At 37.1% G+C, this 19,800-nt stretch overlaps 1 protein-coding gene across 4 annotated transcripts in view; it reads right to left on the reverse strand.

Moving 5' to 3' along the window:
• LOC141429820 (visual system homeobox 2-like) overlaps positions 1-19,800 on the reverse strand; it is a 145,658-nt gene that overhangs the window by 67,707 nt on the left and 58,151 nt on the right. For 2 of the 4 annotated variants that reach the window (XM_074090377.1, XM_074090376.1), the window contains exons 3-4: positions 9,362-9,382; positions 168-258 (exon numbers count right to left, since the gene is read on the reverse strand). In XM_074090377.1, the coding sequence (XP_073946478.1) occupies positions 168-258; positions 9,362-9,382 (112 nt within the window). Of the gene's footprint in view, positions 1-167; positions 280-9,361; positions 9,383-19,800 lie in introns of all 4 variants that reach the window. The other 2 variants (XM_074090375.1, XM_074090374.1) reach the window with 1 other exon arrangement.

The following is a 19,800-nucleotide window of genomic DNA, read 5'->3' on the forward strand; positions in this document are numbered from 1 at the left end:
CCTGCAACTTAACTGCAACGCCGACTACCCTTACATTTTAATCGCAGCCAGCGTGCAGTTTGCATGTTGTTGTGTGGACTGCTATCAAACTACAATGGAAAATGTAGTAGGTGGTCGGCAGTTCCGTTGTAGTAGAATGATATACTAGCAGAAAGAAGGTGGGGTACCTGTGTCTGCGTTTTTTCTTCTTCTTCTTGCCGTTGTACCCCGTGAGCCCGTCGACGGTGAAGTCTTTCGCCGCTTCCAGCGACGACACGCCTGCGGACAACGATAGCACATCTGTCACTTATTATGCTCTAAAGTTAACGCACTATTCATCAAAGTTAACACATTCCTATTCAATAAAATAAAACCGGATTACTCACGTCTATAATCGAGTTTAGCTCGACATGTTTCGGGTTAATTCGTAGACCATCTTCTCGCGTACTCCTAGAGGTAGGGCTACGAATTAGCCTGAAGCATGTTGAGCTAAACTCTATTTAAGACGTTGAGTTATCCGGGTCTCATGTCTCACGGTATTTTCATGTTCAAAGTTAACACATACCTGTAACATTCAGTTAGCATTACCAGGTGTCTGGATAAAGCTGGAGATAGTCAAGTTAGGCGTTAATTTAACCATTTTTTACATTTGTCATGTGTTCGTTATTGCTACTCCCGTTGACCTTATATCATTTGTTTTTTTTAAACACGATTTTGGTTAACCCTCTCCCCGCAAAAATACGGTCTTGCCGGCCGATGATCGCAGCCCCAGCGCCGCGCGGCAAGTGGACGCAACTACATTAACCCCGGCTAATCCACTTACCGGACCGGATTGCGGCACAATCGCCGGCTCCGGCCCGGACCGGCGGGGACACGTGACGCAAATTGGTGACGGAGAAAGACAATAACTTAAGCTACACTTCCATTTTAATACGTTTCGGCAGAGAGTAGCGGCGACGTGTAGAATCTACCCTTATACTCGTAGGTAGTACTAATTGAAATTCACATCTCGATTCTTGATGTGATTGTATTTGTGTGTGAATGTGATTGGTCAATTCTGTAAATTTAGGCTCAGCTCCGATTAAATTGAAGCGCAGTCTTATTGGTTAGTGTGACTTATGGGCTTCTTTTTAATTAAGACTTAATGAATATTTAAAATATCAAACATCATGTAAAGAATTATAATTGAAATAGTCACATTATTTTTTTTCCACGTAAAGTCTTTATTGCGATTTGATTTACGGCCTCTCCAACAGAGGATTGTGGGTTAAAGCACAATGAGTTTTTTGACATTCATGTGCGAAATTATAATTGAAATTTACCACGAGTTTTATGGTGGGAGCTACGGCCCAGGAACTCTCATTCTAAGAGGTCCTCCGCAGGTTAGCTTTGATGATGATGAAAGCCTAAGTTCAAAACACAGAAAACCCACTACTTTCAATAAAGTACCCACAAAACATTACTACCCGATTATCGACCAGCAATTTACCGCTAGCAAATGCTAGGTCGACAAACAGTCGGGCGAGGCGTGACGAAACGGACGAGGGGCCGGCGGAGGGTTAACATTCGGACATTCACGGTTTGATTTGATAATAAAAGTGCATGATAAACTCAATTCTGGACACGACTGACACCTGCATGGTGGATTGTTGATATTTGCATGCAATCATTTTACTAGGACATTGAATATTAGACTAAATAATAATGAATAACATGTGACACTTAGACATCCAATGACTGTTCATCCAAGACCCGAGAACAAACATTCGTATTATTCATACAAATATCTGCCCCGGCCGGGAATCGAACCCTTACTTATATAATTAGATCTAACAATATTATGGATATAGCATTTTAGTAATAAAAATTTTAGACTAAACAATTATAGACCAAAAGTGCTTTAGGAAAAAAATATGTACCTATGCATAATAAAACATTATTCAAAAAATAAGTATGCCATAGATAATATATCATACCAAACAATTTCGACCAAAAAATTTTAGGAAAAATATTTTAGTAATAAAAATTTTAGACCTTGCGAAGGGCACAATTAGTTTCGAAATATGGTAGGTAACTTAAATATCAACTTTTACATATTACTACTGCAATCTGAATTTCTATTTCGGGTCTTAAAAACATGAGGCTATTCCACCAAACAAGATTTTTAGTTTGTTAGTTAATCAATGAGGGTTTTTCGAAATTTCGCTAGATGGCGTTAGTGTCGTGAGGCCCGTGGTCCGTTTAACATGTGCGTCATGTTTGTGATTGGTCTAATAACTAAATGAGCTAATCGCATTCAAGACTGAAACGTCAAACGGACCTCACGATTCTAACGCCATCTAGCAATCTTTCGCCTGTCGAAAAACTCTCATTAAATGTTCATAAGTTACAAAAAAATCTCAAAATAAAAAATAAAGGTAGGAAATATTTAAAGCATCTCTTTTTATTACGAAATTAATACAGAGACAATTTAATAATAAACAAATAAGATTAACGACCACACGTGAGTAATGAGCAAGGTCCAGTAACCGAAATTACGTCCTTATTTTTCTGAATAATAATAATAATAATGAAGATTTGTTTTTTGGAATCTTTTTGTACTTTTTATTTCAATTCCAAATTTTTTGTTACTTTTACGGTCATCCCGTAAAAGCTATATCGAAAATACAAACTGAAATATAGATGCACAGAAAAACCAGAACAATAAGACCAGCGCCAGCCGCCAGGGTCCAGCGGTGGAGTAGCGGTATAGCACACGGCACGGAATGCCGAGGACCTGGGTTCGATTCCCAGCGCTGGTCTTATTTTTCTGGTTTTTCTGTGCATCTATATTTCAGTTTGTATTTTCAAAATAATAATAATGATTTATTGAATAATTAGCAGCACAAGATAACAAAATACAATGTTTTACAAAAATATATGCTACGTTTGCCTGCACTAGGGTTACTAGAGAACTCTGTGTCGCAGGCTAAAAGAGCTAACATACTTACATTAAAATTAAAAATAATTATCTATGCTTAACAGTCCAAATAAATATTATGATTATGAAAGAAATCCAAACAAAATAATTACATAGTATGAATAATAATCATGCCACTAGGGACACCCCTGAAATGATTATGAAATTCACACAAATCATAATGTAATTACGACGTCAACGTCAGTGCGGGTGGCGACCAGCATATTGTGTCCGTTCGTTACGTAGGACTGTCCGCGTCATTGATTGGTCACACTAGCGCAGGGTGCCGACAATAGCTTAGTGGCCACTGTCAAAAAATACAGCAAATACAGTTCTATCATAACTCCTTTACTAGCTCTTCAATCCGTCTGTGGAGTTATCTTCCCCTAGTGAGGAAAGCTAAATCTTCCCATTTTCAAAAATCTTGTCAAAGCTCATTTCTTGACACTGCTAACTTAACTCTGTCCTTAGTCTTTCCGTGTTTGTTTATTGTATTTTCCTAATTTCATATCCTTTTTATACATTTTGGCCTTTTGACAATTTCTATTGTGTTTTATGTTAGTAATATGTATTGTATAAGTATTGTACCCATGTATGTATTTATACACCGTGGGTTTTAATAACCCGAAAGATTTAAACCAACGATTCTAGAGCCTTATTAGAGTATAGAATGTGGTATAACATATAGTCCAAAAACCCTTAATTTAAGAGATATTAATTATTTAAAACAAATCACAAGTTGAAAAATCTCAAGTCTAACACACCCTAAAGGTGTGACGTAACCACCTACTACTTTTACATGCAGAAGCACTAACTGCATAGTTTTTAGCCAGTTACTATTTATTAAGTGTATATATTATTTTTATTTATTTTGATATTAATGTTTTTTTTGTTTGTTCTTGTTTTTTGTTTCTGTGTCCGCCACCTACGATTTTGACATAATCTTAAGATCTATGTACCTACCCAAATTGTTGTCTGGAAGAGATCGCTTCTAAGCGATAAGACCGCGTATTGTCTACCATGGATGTATGTGTAATATAAAGATTTTTGTGCTGATTTGTGGTATGCATTATAGAATATTTGTATTGTATTGTAAATAATTTTCTCCACCTTTGGTTTAAAACGTCAATTTTCGGCTAACTATTGTGTCATCATCATCATATCAGCCAGAGTGCATCCACTGTTGGGCATAGACCTCCAGTTGCCTCGGTTGGAAGCGGCTTGCATCGACCGTGAACCCGCGACTTTAACTAGATCATCCGTCCATCTCGTTGGTGGACGTCCTACGCTGCGCTTATCATGGTTTTTGTGATAGCCTGAATCAGCGCTAGTATCATAAGGTAGTTTTGACAACTATAACATTTGTGCCACATTTTGATTGATTAAATAACTAGTTTCAATCACACGCAAAACTGCAACGTCAAACGGACCTCGCGGTGCTAAAGCCGCAATCACATTTATCTGTCGTGTTGTGTTGTAATGCTCTCTGTCTCTCTCTCTCTATAACTTTGATGCGACACAACACAAGCCGTCACAACACACTGCATCAGTTAAATGTGAACGCAACCATATAAAATGTATGAACCCGATACCGTTCTGATGCGTCACGACACAACACGACAGATAAATATGAATGCGTATTTACGCCAGTTAGCAATATTTCGCCTGTCAAGGAACCCTCATTAAATCGAATTCAAAGTAACCTTTAAATATTTACTCGAATTATGACGTAATTACGACGTCAACAACACAGTGTGGCTGTCATCGCGAACATGTGTCCATTCGTTACGCGACGTACGAACTGTCCGCGCCCTCTATTGGTCACACTAGCGCGAAGCGAACATTGCAAATTGCCAGTTTTTTTAATACTTTATGGCTTGGTAACAAGACCTTTCAGCCTAGTCTTTATTCAAGTGTAAAAAGTTATAGCATAAAAATAATTGATTTAACTGTATTAAGCGCTGGGTTGTTTTATGCGATAAACACTGCGTTAAACGCAATGCGCTTGACGTACATCAATTTTTCATCAGATCTATCCAATTAATTTTACCAATTTTGACTCTAATTACCAATCATTTTTAAAAGAAGCGGCCATGCCACTGCTTAAAAAACGGTGATGGTACGGAATCGCAGTGACGCATCGTATGCGCACCGTTTTTTGCATGCTTTCCACACTGCTGCTTAAAATACGCCAACGGTGCGGAGTCGCAATGACGTGCCGTAAACTTCACGAGTTTTCCACATCAAAAATACAAACTTAAACATGGATGCACAGAAAAACCAGAAAAAGAGACCAGCGCTGCGCTGTACTGTGTGCTATACCGCTACACCACCACTGGACAGGAGTACAACACAAATTTCTCTTATGCACCACATATCTCAGCTTGTTTGTTTCTTATTTAGTCACTTAAGCAGCGACACTAGCGACATCTATGCTTTTAGCCCTAGAAACTTTCAGCACCCCATCGGAACTAACCGCTCACCCGGACAAGAGATGTCGCTATTAAGCAATCAAATTGAGATTGGTTTTTGGAGTCTTTTTGTGTTTTTTATTTCAACTCCAAATTTTGTTACTTTTAAGTACAACCATCCCGTAAAATCCACATCGAAAATACAAACTGAAATATGGATGGATGCACAGAAGAACAAGAAAAAGAGAACTTCTTCTGAAGAGAACCAAATTAGTGTTTCGTGCTCAGTTACAATTCGTGCTCAAATACAATTAGTCTGATGAAATTTCCGGTTTCCATACATTATTCATGATTTCGTATTTCAATAATTTATAGAAACCATAATTTTTTTCAGACTTATTTCAACAAAAGAGTAAATGCACTGTTTTTACCCAGCATTAACTGAGTATGAAACACTAATTTTGTATTACGTCCTAAATTTCAGCCTGTATACGTACAGTATTTATCATTAAGCTACCTCACTCAATACTTAGGTCAAACAATTTCCAGAACGAAACGGAATAATGATCGTCACGTCCGCTCACCAGCCCGGCAACTCATTTAACAACAACTGCGTGCATGCTTCATAGCACGAAACTCAGTACGAGCGGTGATAAGCGACGCTCGTCATACAGTTTGCGATAGTTAGCGAGAGTTGCTACTTATTTCCAAGATGTTCATAATAATTATCTATATGTAGGTACTTCGGTGAACAGATTTTAGTACTAAAAATATAGCTGCTAAAGTGGCATATTCCTGCATTTTCGGTACTAGCTTCAAGCCCTGTTTACACCCGGTCTGGTCCGGTTTGGACATGCGTCCAAGGATGGTGATGCTCATCATCAGGGAGCGAAACTTTGATGCCGGTGACAGCCGTTTGACGTCAAGCTTCATACAGAGTGTTTTTATCTAGATTATAGATAATCACTAATAACTTATTGGCCTCTTTAGTTTACGGATATTTTATTGATACTTGAGACGGCCAGTACTTATAAATGTCTCTATTTTAATATGTTGTATAATTATATTTTATAAAAACATCCTCACCATACGTCACAAAAACCTATGATCAAAAAATCTGAAGAGCTTCAAAGTCTCAAATACGCAACTAAAATCCATATCACACAAACCTCCATGTAAATAAGTATAAACATGTCCGTATTACGTTCTCAAAGTGGCAGTGTTCTGCTTTGCTTCTTTCCCGCAGCTTTCATCGCATCAGAGTAATTTCAACCCTAAGCTTCGCCGCTTTAGACTTAAGTTCGACTAGGAGTAGTGTTCGTGTAAACGCATACATTATTGGTTGAGGCTACAGTAATGGCCGCCGCATTTTTTTTAATATTTCCAGGGGTGGTGCCTTAATTAGGTGGTTTGTGTCTATGTAGTTGTGGCATAAGGTGTGGGATACACGGTAACGTGGCTTGTATGCAATAATACTTCGACTAACTATTCGATGGGAATATTGGCATTCACACGCAGCACCACTTTAGTGTCGTATAAATACAAAGCGTTTAAAATTAATTAAGAATATTTAAGCGCGTGAATGCGTGTCGTTGGACTAAACAGCCTTAGAAATGTTTTTCAAGACTTTTTAATTGGTTGACAAGCCAAAATTTTACGAAAGTATTTTTGAACTGTAGAACGCAAAAGCATTTTCTGTCAATGTAAATAAAAGTTACCTGCAGTCACCGAACTAAAACCATTCCACCGACCAATATGTACAAGCTACCGTCACATCAGGTTTGTTACTCTCAACTCCAACAAAACCACAAGCAAAGCGTGATATTGGATAACAAATCGAATATATATAAAATATGGAATAGAAAGGTGAACCCAGCACAGGGCCAATCTCGCGGATTGCCAATCAGCAGCCAATTCGCGACTGATTAGATCTGACGCTGGAGGCGCCAGCTCGCGTAATGACATACAGAAATATACGGGCACGCACCTTAAGAAGGCGTAAACTTCGCAAGGTCTGAAATTTTTTTACCCGAAATTCTTTGGTAGGTATAATATTGTATGGCATAAGTACTCCTTTTTTGCATAAAATTTTTTTGGCTTCCCAACAGTTTTTTTTTTCCTTAAGCGCTTTTAGTCTATAATTTATTAGTGTAAAGTTTTTACTACTAAACTGCTAAATTTATAATATTGTTAGATCTAATTATTATTTAGTCTAATATTTCTATTCATTGATGAAACAAACAAAATAAAGTTTTACTACCGACTTAACGCATTCATTGCCGGCATTTTTTTTTCAATATTCCGATTCTCCACTAGATTCCATACTTTGCTTAGTGCCTTAAACGCATATGTGCGTTCATTGGTTTCACCCAGTACCTTGAACGCTTATAAGCGTTCGTGGTTCATAGTAGTAGCTGAGTGGCGGCCATTTCAGCTGGTATGAATAGGAATGCATAGGTATAAGTCAGTTTTTCTGTATAGGTATCCCAGGTATCTATTTTATCAAATTTCTGCAATGAAAATGATACTCTACTCAACAAACTAATCTGTCTCGTGATCTACCTCCCTACTTGCCAAAATCCATCTTTCAAAGGCCAAATATTTTTTGAGATTTCGTACTTTAATTACGTCTTAACTCGCCGTTAGACTAGGTAATTAGTCAGTGAGTATAAAGTATCTGACGCAGTCGAGTAATAAATGCATTTTTAGAGTATGAGACGGAGCTAGAAAACTTTATATTATTAATATCTGTTGCCTGCGACTCCGTCCGCATAGAAGTATGAAAAATAGTTTACATCCTATTCGCCGACCTACCGAATATACACAAAAAATTTCATAAAAATCGGTCCAGCCGTTTCGAAGGAGTTTGGTCACAGACATTTGTGACCCAAGAATTTTATTATACTTATTAGAAAGATTCTGTTGTCTCAGATACACATTTTGCGGCCGGAGTTTCATTTTCTGCAACCCTACCTCTTTTAAAATCAGGTCGGATGGCAAAATAACGATTTTCTTCTCATTTTTTTGTACGTCTATTGCCTATTACCTCAAACGTTAAGCGTATCAAAATGTAAATTGCGTGGGCTCGAAGCCAATGCAATTAAAGGAGAGGAAGGAATTGCCAATTGCTGGAGCCAATTTGTGCGATATTTGATTTGCGATGCGACGCGCGCTCGACGTACGCGGGAGCGTTATCTAAGGTTATCTACCTTGCCTATCGTCTCGTGATGTTTTTGTGGAAGATTTGTTTCCACCTACGTTTTCAAATGTAAAAAATGGAGCTTAGAACATGAAACTACCGTGAGACTTACTTATAGTGAAATAAACACGGATAACTCACGTCTTAAATCGAGTTAATCTTGATATGTTTTTGGCTAATGGCGTTTTGCGTGTGTGTACTTCGAGAGGAAAGGCTACGAAGTTAAGCTAATCTCGATTTAAGACGTGACTTATCAGTGTTTATTTCACAAATGGAGCTTAGCATGCATCTATTCAACATTATATATTATTACGAACAGCTACAGACTATTTATAAGCAACATTGTTAGTTGAGTCCTGGTTCGGATAGCTTTAGAAACTATCGCCACGCTTAAATCCGGATAAATTAATATTGCAAAAACATACCAGATGTAGAGATCTTGCTGGAATATATTTTTTATTTGAGGAGCTTTAGAATAAGCGTAGGATAGATGTGTGAGTGTAATTTTGATGAAAATAAATATTAAAATGAAATGAAGAAAACAGTTTTTTTAATTCTATAAATATGTTGCTATCGGAATGAATATTAGATCTTGTATTTAATTTCAGCAGTAAAATAAAAAAAAGCTTTCAGCTAATTAGGCTAATCAGCTCATATTGAGACAAACTAAGTCAATTAAATGTTAATAAAACACAGAGCAGATTATATTTCTTTCTCCTCCGTGCTGTGAATTCGATGTTTGTACACAGTCGTGGTTTCTTTGATGTTTCCATTATTATCTAGAATCTAATCTAGAATAAATAAAATAATTACCTGAATAAAACTGTCGAACCGCTACGTAAAGTACATGAAACAAAAAATAATATGTTTAGTTTGTGTCAGGAAGTACCTAAATAAGAACAATAATCACCACCACCTCACCACCTTAGCCGAATAACACAACAAATCAAAATAACATAAAGCGGTACACCTAAATAGCGAAACTTATAATGCCACGATGTAACGCGAGATAAAGTATGATAATATTTACATAATTTGGTTTCGTAATAATAACTGGCCACTTCAAGTTCAAACATCTCTTAACTTCTTATGATTGTACTTGTTATTTATCTTATTTTAATCCATGTCATGTAGACATATTTTTACCCTCAAATTTTTAGACGTTTTGTGTTTTGGTCATTATGCAAATTGGGCTAACTGCTTTCGATATGATTTGACAATGTGCTATTTCTAGTATTCGATTTTTACCATTATGAAGGTTGGATATATAACTTACTACACCGACTAATTTCTACTTTGTTTGATGTTCTGAGTTATAGGCATTACGTAACTTAGGCTAATTGCTAATTAGACGATTGAAATTTCGCTTCTTGTTCAATTTACATCGCGGACATTTAAATACACAGACGATTGGGTACTATTTAATCCAATTCTTGTACTAGTTTCAATTTCTAACTCTTCAAAATTTTTTCAACTCGACAGTGATGCAACAGCTGCCAAAGACAACAAGGATGTATATTTGTTTGCCACAAAGGTACCTAGTAGATTTGAACCTCTGTTGAAGTTTGAGGGAGCATCCTCCAGACATTGTAAAAAACTACCCTCGTTTTGTCGCAAAGCGGACGCCATTGAAAAGCGCTGATTATGAAATGAATCCCTTTTGCTGACCGCGGCGAACGAGGAACTGCGGCGTACAGTCGGCGCGGAAAGCTGCGCCACCACAGTGAGGCACCAGTAAGTACTCAAAGTCAAAGTCAAAATTATCTATACTCAGGAATCCTGATAACAATTTCACAATTGCTTAATTTCCCAACTGTTTCATATGGACGAACATTTTTTTCCGAAATTACTCAGGATCTCAACCAGTGGAAATTTGGAACATTACAGTATCATACAATACAATACAAATATTCTTTATTGCACACCAGGAATCAGTACAAAAGTAGAGAAATTAATATTTGTATAGACAAATTGACAACCAATACCAATACGATGTAAATTTAATATTATGATAATAGTCACATGTAATAATGCAGAACAATATAACAATACAACATAATTATATATAATATATATACATAACCCGGCATAACATTCATAGCTCGACTTAACCAAACCCACACTCACCCACACGCATACACACACACACACACACACACACACACACACACACACACACACACACACACACACACATGTGCGTGCGTGCGTGCGTGCACGTATGCACATTTGCATGAGATTGCATGATAGTATGTATATGCTACTATTGATTTGTTCATAACTTGTTAATCTCCTATAATCTTATGATATGAGGAAGTTATTGAATGTATCTGACTGTACTTGTCAGCGCTTATCGGTGAGTTTCCGGGATGGGGGCCTGGAGATCTGTAATACAGGTTTTACCTAGTTCAGACTCCAGTCCCTCACAAAAGTTACCAGTACCAGTACCTACTTATTCTAAAACTACATTATATATTTTTCACAACTATTGCTGTCCTGTGTGTATTGCTGCTGTATTGTATGTACCTATGTACTTTTGTGAGGAGAAAATAAATGATTATTATTATTATTATTATTATTATAGGCTAGGTTTGTTTTATAAAAATTCTGACAGAATTTGAGATTCTGAATTCTGACTTACGGGTTTAAAAGTTGGGAAGTAAATAATTTGGGAAACATAATATTTTTGGCGAAAAACTAGAAAACTCTACAAGTCAATTTAGGCTATAACGAAGCACTTCCTCCTTCCCCGATCGTGTCAGATATTGTATGGAAAATATGAATGTTTGCTCTAGAGTCTTGGACATTTACCATGTGTAGTTATACTCGTATGTAGGTACGTACATATTTATATATGTAAGTAGGTATATAATGTATAACAAGCTTTAATTTATTTGTTTTCCTTTTTTTATGCCTTAAGGTAGAAAACGAGCTATCGACACACCTTATGGCAAAGTGAGCAGAGCACTACTACCTATGGACTTCCGCAACAACAGAGGATTTCCGATGCGTTTCCAATCATCCAATAAGGTCCTACAACCCCGAATTACATTATTTCTTTTACTTTTTACTCGACTACGGCAAAGCCAAAGGAAGAGTAATGGTTTTAGCAGTCTATGTATTTTTTTACTCTAGTGGAATAATGTGCAGTATAATACTTTTTATAGCTGACTGTACAGGGGAGCTCTGAATCCTGTTAAAGAGAGACGGATCCACCCGGAGTTTAGCGAGACAAGGATGCACCACAAAACGGGCTTAGCTTAATTATTTAATAATGCAGCCTTTATGTAATTTAATACCTACCCAATATATGGGTAGGTATTTAGTATCGGTATAAAGAATTCACTAACTTTTTAAATTTAGTATTAGAGTCGACCAAGCAAGAGTACCTATATTTATGACGATTTTTCCTACATAAAAAAATGAGGTTTTCCTAAAAAATAATAATTCATCTGTTTTGGATCTAATTCGATAAGGCTTATTATACACTCTGGTATTTACTGATTGTACTCTAGCATTGTCTAGCATGTACTTATATTGACAGATGTCAATATTTATAAAGTAAAATCAGGCCAAGTGAGAGTAGTCTATACAACATTAGACATTAGCCAAAAAACTACAAAAAAAATCAAGTTTGTTGTAAAGGGTATTTTTTTAAATTGATTATTCAACTAAATATTCTGTGAATATTTCAAGCGTCTACCAGTTGCCGTTATTAATATCAAGCAAAAACGGCAAATAAATCACGTTTGTTGTATCCACTTGACAGTCCGGAGTGCGCGACCAATATGCCTCAAACCGTCCGGGGTTTTTATCGTCCACAATTTTCTAACTACATGGTTATGAATACAGAAAAAATACTGTGACGTTAATTACTGTTTACTCATTCAAGTACTAATAATAGCTTATAATATAGGATTTGTGCACAAAATCAAGGTTAAACTTTACGACACTAAAGTATCCACGGACGGGTTGAAGCACTTTGGTTTTGGATACTATGGTACCGTCGGACTGTCAAGTGGGTATGACAGTTGTTTGTATTTTATTATTGAACTTTATCAAGCAAGCAGTCTAAGAAGCGACTGGTCTAAGTAGCAAGTGGTCTAATAATTCTTTAACTCAAAGTCGACGCCTTCGAGCCTTGACGCAAGTCTAACATAACCTATATTTTTTAGGTTGTTTAGGTTAAGACCAATTGCTTTTTAGACCACTTGCTACTTAGACCACTAGTTTCTTAGACAACTTGCTACTTAGACCAGTTACTTCTTAGATCACTTGGTACTTTAGACCAGCTACTTTTTAAAGGAAGTGATATAATACAATACAATAACTCTTTATTAAACACCAACAGCAAAGTAAGCAGTACATAAAACACAGGTATTTATAGAGATTTTCCAGGGTACTATACCGCCATAGCTACTATTGTTCCTTATTTTTAGTCAAATTCAAAATTCAAATGATTTATGCAGTAAATAGGCCGCAATGAGCACTTTTACACGTCAATTTTTAAACTACCAGCGCTTTCGGAAAGACCATCATTGCCAAGAGGAATGCGCCACAAGAAACTTCAGAGTCAGAGACGTCAGAGAACCTTTACCTAGATAGGTACAAAAAATCGGATCAAATACATGTATTTTTTAAACTGATTAATTATGACTGCTTTTCCACGTGAAAAGCACACACAACAAAATTTTACGCAAGATCCAAAACCACGCTGGTATATTAATTGTCAAATCGACCCGTTAATTTCTTCTTTGACCGACATTCTCATTTCACATCATCAAAGCTCAGTCAAAGCCTAAAGACAATGCGATCAAAACTTCACACCGAGCTTAACTTGCTCTTTATGCCAGCCTTTATGCCATTCAGGGCTACCAACAACAAGGAGGATCTCATTCAGGGCTGCCACTCGTATCGCGTTACGCGTGTGCGCAGGTGTGAGGAAAATAGAGCAAAACGGATAAAACCTGCGCGGGAGCATGATCGCGGAGTCTATCGCGCATGCGCGGCCGTGCCAATTGCGAAGGTCGAGCTTTGAGTTTTGGACTTTTTAACGTTTTAAATTGGATAGTTGACACCTAATGGTGACTGATAACTTCAGTAATAAGTTATAAGTTGAAACTTATAAGTACACCTATGCAGCCAATTTGCTACGATATTAAGCTGAAATGAAGTGAAAATATGACACAAATAGGAAAAGAGCTAGTGAGCTGTACTCTATACTGATACTACTGAAGTAGTTCTTTTGAATCACTCACTCAAGAGCTACGCATCTCTCGTCTCACGATACTTTATGTAAACTTGTTCGACATAATATACATAGGAGACTGGCCAATTATGCTTATTTGGGTAATTTATTACAACGTTAAGCGTTGTTTCCCTTTTCTACAATATCTGATAACCAGATGATTCCAAAAGGAAGATCAGCGCTTTTCGCAAAAATGATAATTTGCTGATTTGGGCTCATTATTGTGTCAAGCGCATTTTTATTTTGTCTGTTTTTCATGTCGTCACGTATGAATGTTTTCTGTAGTTCTTATACTCTTGTCATCTTCAGAACTTGTCACGAGACCCCACGTAAGCTGCTAAGCAAATAGTTTCAGTATGTCATAATTATGAATAAATTACAAAATAACATAAAGACGCTTCATGTTCCTTCATGTTCAAAACCCGAGCAAACACGAATATTATAATTAAGAGTATTATCCCAATACGTTCATTAGTAACAATGCTCGATTAGTGCTTGTCGGTCTGTTTGCTCGCATGCGTTTACGCAAGACATTATTGTTATATTGTTTAATGCTAAAAGCTTGTTATTGTGATTAAGACCCATTTGTCTGGACCTGCGTAATTAACGGAGTTTGTTTTGTTTTTATGGCGTAATTTTCTTGGCCTTCAAACTTGGGACGAATTCAGGTTAGTTTTATGCCGTAATGATGTGATATGACGTGATAAATATATCATTGATGATTCGTGTCATTATGATTATGATTATTCATGAATCTAATGATGAATAAGGGAAGGGAATATAAAGTTATGTTACGTTAATTATGATATCTTCTGAATCTTACGATGTATTACAGTTTTAGTAGGTAAATAAGTTATTAGTTTAAAGCAGAGTGATTTAACAGGTTGGTTTACTGATCGCAATCTCGTGTTAATGGTTCACCGATATTTATTGAGGTTTTGTGCACGAATGGAACCCTAAATATTAAATGACGCTACACTGTACAGTTTAACAAATTGAATCTTTGTGCTACTAATGCCAAGCTGACATCCCATACTTTTGTCAAGGAAATCATACTGAAATTGATTATTAAAAGGTTCCACCCTGGGCCATGTCATGATTCAATTTGTTCGACCGTACCTCTATTAAGTTCTTAACTTAGTACACTAATAAAATAAAACACTGTAGTAGTAAGTAAAATTCTTGGGGAATAAAGAATCATAAACATTAAAACTATGTGTGTTTTTACTGCCGCTATGAAGGAATTATACAAATAGATTAAATAAATAATTAAGGGGATCCATAGCTGAATTTGTAACGTCGCCAATTAACAACCTACCAAGTCCGTGGGTTCCGCAACAACACGAACCTTTCACAATTTCCGCCGAAACCCCCCTAATTTCCATAACACGGCATCCAACTGCAGCCTAACTTCACATTACCAATTATTTAGCTGGCTAAAAAGCAAGGGACCCCGCTCCCCGAGGGCGGGGGGTCGCGGGGGTTGCGGGGGTCGGAAAATCATTTTTGGGGCGAGTAGCCCCTCGGGGCTCGTTATGGGGGTGTTTTTGCTATTTTTTTGAAAACGATATTGTTGTGCAGGGGCGGCGGAAGGCATACTTATCATGATGTCCTATTTGATGATTGGATTATATCGTAATTGTTGTGTGACGCTGTGTGTACTCGTAACACGACGCTGCGCCGAGGTGACGAACGAAACATAATCCTGCTTGCAACCGTTTTAAAATAAAGTACCTGGGTGACCGAGCTTTGCTCGAGCTAAAACTCGATAATAAGCGTTTTCCCAGAGATGAGACCAAGCTAGATCGATTTGTCATCCCCGAAAACCCCCACATAACAAATTATGTCGAAATCGTTGGAGCGGTTTTCGAGATCCCCGAAATATATATACCGGGTGTGGCCTGTAACGAGCACAAAATTAAAACATAGATCGTCTTAGTCAAACTAAACAACATTAGTTCAACGACCTTTAAAAATAATGGAGTCTTTGAATTTTCCTTTTTTCATACAAAAACACAACCATCCCAGAACACAACTGACGTCGCCTGTCACGCTACAAACATCAAGCATTTGCTTCTTCGAATAAATTTAAAAGTGTAATAAAAGTAAAAAACTAATTATTTTTAAAAGTCGCTGAAATAATGTTGTTCAGTTTGAGGAGTATGATATATGTTTTAATTATTTTCTCATATTACCTACAGGCCTCACCCGTATATAAAAGAATTGCTCATTAAAGGTATTATAAATAGATAGATTATAATTCGGTGTATGACTATTTTTTGCTATTTTTAAAATCCAAACTTCTCAATGCGTATATCGCGTGTTTTCAAAGCATGGTAGGTACCTACTACGCAGTGAAAACACATGATACAGCTTATCAAGTTTTGCTTAGTTTGGGACTACGTCAATTGGTGTCAAGGGTCCCGTGATATTTATTTATTTATTTTGTTTAATATGATAATAAATCCCGAAAGATAATTCCCACGTAATGATGACAAACCATAGAAAAGACGATGAACAAGTTCTTTTATCCAATAAGTATTTATTTTATCCAATATTTTCGATCCCAGTGGCGTGTAAACTCGACGCGTGCTGATCAGACGGAACACGCCGCGGTGCGCCGGAGTGGCAACATTTAAAAAGATGAACAAAGTATGTACCTAACGATACATTAGTCAGCGACAGGGATCCTTACTCATACTTGCGAAACTCGGCAAGTCAGAAAATGGTAAGCAATGTGCGCTATTTGATTTCCGTTAATTTTAAGGGTATATTCAATGCATCAAATCATCAAATGAAGTTAGTTTCTCCGAGACACTACGAGTAATAGCCTAACTCTTACTGTTTAAAGTGTTGTTTGTGCACAGTGATTTTCCATTGTATACACACACACCACAAACATCACGCCTGTATTCCCAAATGCGGTAGGCAGAGCCCACGAAACTTTACCGCTTCGGAGCCACTTTTAGCAGTTTTAGGTTTTAAGTTTGACAAAAACGGTACAATAGTGAAAGGTTGCTGGTCTGTCTCCTACGGTATACCTTAACCTATATCCTTTGTCGCCTCTACCACATCCACGGAAGAAATGGAGTGGTGTAATTCTAACCCGATACTACACGGGGGTCCATTGTATTTTATCGGAAAGTTCGTATTTTTATGCTATTTCTATTAGATTCAGTACCTACTCACCATTTAAGTCGTTTTGACCTTTGACACTAAATAATCGAATTCCGTATAATGAACCCACCAAAAACATTTTCATGTAGGTAAATGGTTGCCAAGACGAGACCTCGCACTCGACTCGACTGTCAAAAAGTTATCAGATCTCATGTAGAGCCAAGCTTCTAACTCTACACGCCTTAATACAAGGCCTAACTTCACAAACTCTACACCTTAGTAATAATATGTAGCTCGGCCATTTCACTACATTCACATGGATGTAAGCTGAAAACTTTATCTATTGCCTTTGTAAGATTGGTTTTTGGAATCTTTTTATTTCTATTCCAAATTTTTATTACTTTTACGGTCATCCCGTAAAACCCATATCGAAAATATAAACTGAAATATAGATGCACAGAAAAACCAGAAAAATAAGACCATAGATGCATAGATATCGATAGTGTCGCTGCTTAAGTGACTAAATAAGAAACAAACAGGGTGAGATATATGGTGCATAAGAGAAATTCGTGTCTGTACCGTTGTCCAGCGGTGGTGTAGCGGTATAGCACGCGGCACGGAATGTCGAGGACCTGGGTTCGATTTCCAGCGCTGGTCTTATTTTTCTGGTTTTTCTGTGCATCTGTATTTCAGGTTGTATTTTCGATATAGCCTTTCTGTCATACAGTAAACGAAACGACCAAGCTACATAAGTTCGACTAAGGTGTAGAGTTGAAATTATTATTCTCTTGTAAAATTATTCTTATCATATCCTTAAAAATTATGTTCAAAATAATCACGTACCTTTCTACAGAATACAGGACAATGACCCGACAAGAAGCTCCGCGTCAATTCGCTATTAAGAATAAACGGACTTAAAACCCTCTTAGACTAAAACCTAATAAGTATATGTAACAAAAAACTGAGCGAACATCGCCAGCGGTGCATGAAAATATAATGGTTCGGAATATCGTTTCCTCCAAGAGGGGGGTCGGTGGGTCGGCAGGGGGGCCGGGCCACTTAATAATGTAGTGAATGGGCCCGCTGGATACAAAGTGTGGACCAATCGGGAGGTTACGGCTGGCGGTTGGTTGCGGAGCCTGAAAGCTCCCAATAGGATTAGAAACTGAAGTGGTCTAGTTGTTGATTGAGACGTGCGACCTTCAGTAACTTGACTGAACTGCGGGTAATATGTACTCGTATAGTGGAAAATTTTAAATGGAAGGAATAGTTTAGATGCCGAAGTTAGGAAAATTTAGTTAATGGCAACATTTTAGTATTTTTAAAAACAAAACTGCATTTAGAGATTTTTGAAGAAACACTTTGCCTCATCCGGGAATCGGTGAGATACACCTTTGGCCTCATCTGCACTTAAGATCAGGTGAGATAGAGGTCAATCATAGTATATAAGTATAGGATATGTAAAATAAAATTGGATCAACTAAAATCTAAAAAATGCTTCGCTTTCGTTTTTATGGAAATTAAACAATACGGTTAATTATAAGGATCAGATCAATAAATATACATTTTATTTTCACTAAACGTAATAAAAATACTGTGTTTTAGAGTTTTTGAAATGAATAGGTAGATTCACGGACTTCAAATTGGATAAATTGTGTCAGTCAAACTGTGTGTATTTAGGACGTCCTAGCTTTGGTTTTTTTTTTCAACTTGGCTGTTACCAGTCATGTACCGCATGTTGGAAGACGAATATGTATTCTAATAATAAATAATGGATAATAAAAATGGCGGTTTGTGCGAATTTGAATAATTCCACATAGGTGGCTGACAGAACGTTAATATTTTTCCTAAAATATGCCTCATGAAGGGTTGATGTAGTTATATGTATTTACAAAATGGTACTTTCGAGGAAAATAAACAAAACAATCACAGTATGTACCTACGTAACTAGATTTAAGTGCTAGTAGCGATTTGAAAACTAAAGTTAATGTAATTTTACAACATGTGAGCAATAAATCGTTTGAGTTTGAGAGTAAAATAATAATAATAATAAGTAGTAATGACATTTCTTTGTTTAATTTTTACCAGTTTGTCACCCGCCCAGTTTGCCGCAGCCCCCTCTGAGATCCTGCGTTCTATTAGAACGCAACAGTGGCGATAACATTAAACAAAATTACGCTCTCGGTTACTGTAGGTACTGTGTCTACTTATATCATCCACTATGATATAAGGCCGTAGTTCGATCAATCAAAAGTTTTTAAGAAACACAAACCTGAGTACAAACTGCAGGCCAGATAGACAATATGATTTTGACCACGCAAATGTATTTTAACCGACTTAAAAAAACAAGAAGGTTATCAATTCGGTTAACTGTTTTACGATCAGTGGTAACGCGTTTTATTAAGATGAATCATTGGGACAGATGACACATTTTAAATTTAAGTATTTCTGCATTTTTAAACTTATTTATTTACTTATAGGTGCTGCATGACTGACAATCGTCCACCCATGCTATAGAAATATCTATGCTATCACAAAATACGTGCCAAACAACATTACCCCACCAAAACACCCCCCTAAATTACTAATCGACTCATAAACGTCCAAGAATTCCATATTGTCCACTCCCGATAGCGCTCTAATCGGCCGTCGACGGAACCCGGCAGGTAATGAACCACTTACTCCATTATAATTGCTAATGCCTTTCATACTCGGGGTCCTCCCCCCTTATGCCACCCCTCAAGGTTCGGTTTCCCGGGAAGGGAGTTCTAAGCTTAATTCTTCGGGGTCGGCGCTGGATGGAGAATCTATGCCGTTTTACGAGTATTAAGTTAGCTGTGCCCTGCAGAATTTCAGAGAAATTTTGTTGTGAACAACTTTGTAAATA

Source organism: Choristoneura fumiferana, chromosome 7, assembly GCF_025370935.1.
Source record: "Choristoneura fumiferana chromosome 7, NRCan_CFum_1, whole genome shotgun sequence".
Taxonomy (NCBI): domain Eukaryota; kingdom Metazoa; phylum Arthropoda; class Insecta; order Lepidoptera; family Tortricidae; genus Choristoneura; species Choristoneura fumiferana.